A 6000-nucleotide genomic window follows, 5' to 3' on the forward strand; every position below is an offset into this window, starting at 1 on the left:
TGTGGAGCCATATTGTAGTACGGAAGGTCTTTAAAGGACATCTCTGACAGGCCTTTGTTTTTTCTGCTCTTTTCTTCCTCCGTTCTCCCTTTTTTCACTCCTTGCCTTTTAAACAAGCGCCATCTCAAAAGACAAAAGCGGTGGTGTTGACCTTCTTTCACAGTTGAGATGTTATTTTTGATTACTATAATTCAAGTTTAAACTCAGAATCGCTGTGGGAAGGTGGCGGGGCAGCGGCTCACACATACACAGATACACACACACACACACACACACACACCTACACACTTTGAGAGTTGTGATGAGCCCTTTTTTTTCAAACCTGAGATATTAAGATAAAGACAATGGTACGGTAGCCACATCCTGTTCACTACAGAACAGTGTGATATGAACACATACTGTAAAGCGCGCACACACACACACATATACAACAAACATGCAGAGGAGAAACATGACACCTTTCTTCACATGAGACACTTTTTTTCTCACACATCAAAGCTTCTAATTTGAGAGTCCCTGAGCTCCAAACGTGAATCACATTGTGTAAGTTGCGAAGAAAGACAAGTTGCGCTACTTCCGATAAAATAAAGAAAGACTAAAAAGCAGGAAGTAGCAAAACCAGCATATTTATCAATTTTTGATGTCAAATGTGTTTACTTCTCACATTTTTGTACAGTAGAACTGCACCCCGGTCTGTTCAGATCAGGGCATGCCTCACCATTTTATTATATTACGAATCTATTTTCCACTTCTGCCATGCTCCCCAGCAGTTAACTACGGCTTGACATCCTATTTTGGCACACACACTCACAAAGCTGTGCGATAACAATGTGAGGACATGGCTTTCAGATATGACAGTGGCATATTGACAAAGCCTGAATAGAGCCGCTGTATCAAGCAGTGTAGCCTATGACTCAAGGTGAGACACACTACCAGTACACAAACAACACAAAGAATGGCAACATTAAGGCCTTGTGGAAAGCAGCAGGGTCTTCTTTTTTTTTCTTGTGCAAAGTTGTCGATACACTATTTTAATTTTGTATTTATAGTTTTCTTTAATCCTACGCCCCCTCCTCCAAAGATGGTGCCCAGGGGGCGAGATTTAACCACTCAGCTAAATCAAATGTATTTCTTCGTGCTTTGTTAGCATTTGGCGGTAAATGCTATTGGTTTTTATTCCTCAATTATTATTTTACTGTAATTCGCTTGTTTTATTTTGTATACCGCACACTGGATGTTACTTCTGAAGTTGTTGAAACGCCACCAGCTCTACTCATCGGATTCAAAGTGCTTGAGTCAAAAGAGACAGACAGAGAGAGAAAGAGAGAGAGAGAGAGAGAAGGGGGAGAGAGAGAGAGAGAGAGAGAGAGAGAGAAACTTCCAGCATTAAAATTCAGAAGATAATTACATCCGCTACACCCCCACCCTGTTGAGAAAGTGTAATGTTTAATAGTCTCTATAAAGAAAATAGGTTTTTATCTCACTCTCATTTTCATTAATTCCTAATTGGGGTGGGGGGTTGTCTGTTATTATTTCTTAGATTAAAATAAACATAGCCTGTCCCGTGTTCAAACCCATCACACTACACGGGCACGATAAGGACTTCATGCCTCTGTGAATAAATAAACAATTTTGTCTCCACTGGTGGAATTAAGTTGCTTAGAGCCTTAAGCTAAGCCACTCTGATTTATATTTATATTTATTTATATTTTTCTCCTTCTCAAAAGACTTAAAAGCACATCCTCGCTTTTGCAAATGAAGTTCACTGTTTTTTTGACCTGCTTTATATGTATATCTTTAATTAGTGTCTTGTTTAGCTTAAACCGACTGATTATCGCGTAGTCGTGACCTAATTACCGCGCGAGCTTCTTAACGCTAGCATAGTGCCCTGAGGAGCAAGCGAAAGTTACCTTTAAAAACTTGTGTAATCATTAGCAACGAGCCTCCCTTAATCCCACTAAACATACACTTATCTAGTCCCGGCCGGCCTGTGTTTGCTGGGTGTGGAGAGGGGAGGGGTATGGTTGACTCCAACATGTTTATTAGAGACATTTATTAATCGCTGTGGTTAAAACGAGTTTGTCCCTACGCTTCCCTTCTTTACTCTCGTTCCGCAGGGATACAGACTGCTAACCTGCACATGTGAATGCTATGGTGAGTGCAACTATTCCTGTATTGAGTCCTCTAGCGTCTTCTGTTTGGCTCAATGTAAATGGTAGCAACAACACAGCAGTGTCAGGGGGCAATTGTTTCTATGTCAAGTGATACAACACATACCTGAGTATATATATATGTGCAGTACAGGGTTTACTTCAACTCAATAAATCTCTGTATCTGTATTTACTCCCGTTGTATGTGTGTGTGTGTGTGTCAAGTAAACCACTCTGTGGGTGTGTGAGGGTGTGTGGTTATTTGAACAAAGACATTATGTATCCGAGTAATGTGAGGAATGTGTGGCTTTAATTCTTTGGTAGGTATTTGGGTTATTTTGCATTCCATTTTAAAGAGAAAATGGAATGCTATCTTTGTGTCATGGAGTTGACACAAAGATAGACACACACACACACATCTATACACGCTTAAAAGGGATTCTTATTGGGAACTATGTAGGTAGAATTCTAGAACAGTGACAGTAACATTGAATTAAAGAAGGAAACATAATTCCCAAGTGTGGATCAAATTTGGATCCCTTCATCTACAGACTGACCAAAGAAAAAGTCATTCATCGTCTGATTCTATTTTTTCTTACCTGAAGATGGTGAGGAGGGATGTGGGCTGTCATCCTGGACGCTTCCTGTCTGGGAGTGTCCTCCTCCAGCTCCGCTTTCCTCCGTCACATTGGATGAGCCAGGAGTGGTGGAGCGGCTGATGGACTGGGACTCGGGGTCACTGGCTGATCCACGCCGTTCGTCCAGACCTTGTTGCTGGATCGCTTCTTCAATGCCTCTCCTGTCTTTGCCATGAATGCGGGAGTGGACGACCATTTGATGGTAGGTTCTGAAGACCCGGCCACAGTCGGGGCATTCTGAAGGCTTCTCCTTCAGCACGGAGAGGCTGTAGTCAATGTTTGGGCTTCCCAAGCCAGCCAGGGCTCCGGGAGCCTCGGAACTACCGTGCACAGACATTATGTCACGGTGACTGTCAAAGCCTCTTCCATCCTCCTTCATGGACATCATGGCTCCGCCACCGGCCTTGGATCCCTGCAAGGCCTCCGAGAGCTGCTTCTGCTTGGAGCTATCATTGGAAGCAATCAAGTAGTCTTGTTTATCCTTTGAGTAGGATGCCAAGGCTCCAGCACCACCCATCTCATCTTCCTGCCCTGGGGGTAAATGATGCTGGTGTTGCTCCTTCGGCATGAAGGCCCTGTCCATAGCCATGCCACGAGCCATTATCTGCCAGGCTTGGTAGCTATTGAGGGAGTCCATCTCTGCCACTTTTGCAGCCGCTTGGAGGCGCTCCATGCAGCTCGACTTCAGTGGTGGCACAAGGTTGAGACAACCCAGGAGTGAGCGCTTCTCATTTTCTCCCAGCCCATGACCCATACCTCCTGCCATTGGCCCCAGCAGCTTCCCTAGCATCTCCTTTTCCTTCATGGCTATCCCTGCTTTAGCCAACATTTGATGCTGCTCACTCAGGCCCTGTTTGTCTGGTGAGAGGAAGCCTCCCTGAAGACAGGAGATGTAGCGGGAGTAAAGGTTGGCATGAGCTTCCTGAGCTAGATTGCTCATGCTATTGACGGCAGCCATGTCCTGCTCACTGGGCTGGTGTGGCTTGTTCTTGATGGCCAGCTTGTTGAGATGCACCTTCATATGGTTCTTGAGGAACCAGGGCTCCTTAAAGCGACGGCCACAGATTTGGCAGCAGTGTTCAAAGGAGTCCTTGTGCTTGCGCATGTGGCCCTTAAGGAACCAAGCTTGGCTGAACACCTGGCTACACACTTCACAGCGGAATTCAGTGGCCACCTGCGTGCCACCGGCACCACCAACACCCTGGCCCTGTGTGTTCTCGGCTGTGATGTGGGCCTTCTCCACATGACTTATCAGATCCTCTTCATGGGAGGCAGCAAACTCACACAGGGTACATTTGTAGGGTTTGTGGAGTATGCGGATGTGGCGGTCCAGTTCTTCACGCTTCTTGAACTTCCCTTTACAGAAGGTACAGCGGAAGCCTGTAGTGGGGTTCAAGGACTGTTCATCCTGGGTGCCAGCCGGCTTGGGTGAAGAAGAGGGTTGGGGAATTGGGTCTGGAGTGGCAAGGCCAGAGGGGGGGAGCAGGAGGCCACAGGCCGAGCCTAGTTGCTGCTGATGGGTGTTAGAGCTGCTATTGAGGCTCAAATGGGGTGTTGGGGGTGTCTGGAGGAGACTGCCGCTCCCTCTCATCTGCTTGTCCCTAAGGATGGCCCTCTCCTCTAGCTCATGCAGCAGCCTATTCTCCTCTCTGACACGGCCGCGACCTTTACCAAGATTCCCCAGCTTGTGGGTGCGGAGGTGAATCTTCAAGTTGCCCTTTTGAGCCGCTCGGTGGTCACAGTAGGGGCACTTGAAGGGCTTCTCTCCTGTGTGTGTGCGCATATGCAGTGACAGGATGCTGTTAAAACGGAAGCGCTTGCCGCACAGTGGACAGGGATACTTCCTGTTCTTGCGGGCGTCATCTTCGATATCGTTCATCTGGGACATGATGCCCAAGTTCTGGCCGTTGAGAAACTGCTGCAGGTCAACACGCCCGTTCAACCCACTTAGTGCCCCCGCGTCAATGTCTCGGTTGAGCTGATTGGCGAGCAGGGCCATCTGACTGCTGATAGGTTGACTGGCCAGGGCCGCGTGGTGGGTCTTCTCGTCCAAAGGCGTGGCTGCTTTCTCTTCAGGGATCTGCTGTGGGCGGTGTAGGTCAGGAAAGGCGTGTCCTAGCTGGGCAGTAAGCTGGTGAAGCTTTTGACTGATGGGGTAGCGGCCATTTAACACAGCATTGCTCAGATGGGCATCAGCGTCAGGCACCGCTGACGACACACCAAGACACAAACTAGAGTCCTCCATCCTGTAAAACCAGACAGAAAGAAGGAAACATTTTAGAATTAATATAACTAGAAATATTTTAAAACAATGGAGGTTTCAGGAGAAAACATTTGAAAAATACTTTGGCACGGTGCTCTTTGTATTTGCTTCCCAGATTGCAAATATGATATTATCCATCCACATGTTCAGGACTAATGTGATTCTTCTCTTCGGAAAAACAACACCTGTGCTGTGTCACCCAGTGAAGGGAAATCAAATGTATTAACTTTGATGCATAGAGCACTGCAAGAATTGTCAGCTCCAAGGGCCTGGAGAAATGCTGTGACTCCATATAACTTTTTTCAAAATGTAACATCATTTTGGATGAAATAATTACTCCGTAAACACAGTGAGCAGTGTATAATTAAGCTACTTGTGCCCATCCTATCAGAATTCCTCCAATTACACGCCTTAATGAAACGGAGCAACGGCATTGTCGGGGAGCCACCGCAATACTACAATTATGATATTAACAATAGCACTTAAAGCCAAGGGGTTACTCCAGTAAACACAACAGTCTTATCTTGTTGCCACGACACTTGTCTTGGCGCAAAATTCCATTAAAGATGCGCACTACATTTGATGTGAATCACTCTGCTTCTTTCTATTCCCCCAATTCTCTCTCTCTCTCTGCCTGTCTTCATCTCTCTACCTCGATCTTTTTCTAGGATGGAGAGAACAACAGTTGGCTGTGTTGAACGGGTTGGCAAAGTTGTATTGGTTGACACACGGTTGAGAAGAAAAAGCAGGTAGCGTTTCCTGTATTTGTTCTGCCTGCTGTGCGACACGGAGCAGCGTTGTAGTCCATGGTTGCTGTAACGCAACCAAAACATACCAATGTTTTCTGTTGTACTGTCAGTGAAAGTGAATCCTTTTCATATGTGTAACATCAGTGAACAAATAACCCCCCCTCAAAATAATAATAACATTGCTTTTAATGCAGATCCAT

At 46.0% G+C, this 6000-nt stretch overlaps 1 protein-coding gene across 1 annotated transcript in view; it reads right to left on the reverse strand.

Annotated features, from left to right (window-relative positions):
- Positions 1-5033, reverse strand: part of znf536 (zinc finger protein 536) — a gene marked incomplete at both ends in the record, with an annotated part of 108832 nt that extends 103799 nt beyond the window's left edge. The window contains one exon of the mRNA XM_079162506.1: positions 2750-5033. Within this exon, the coding sequence (XP_079018632.1) occupies positions 2750-5033 (2284 nt within the window). The remainder of the gene's footprint in view (positions 1-2749) is intronic.
- Positions 5034-6000: the final 967 nt, after the last annotated feature.

The sequence above is a fragment of the Pholis gunnellus genome, assembly GCF_910591455.1.
Source record: "Pholis gunnellus genome assembly, chromosome: 1".
In the NCBI taxonomy this organism is placed as follows: domain Eukaryota; kingdom Metazoa; phylum Chordata; class Actinopteri; order Perciformes; family Pholidae; genus Pholis; species Pholis gunnellus.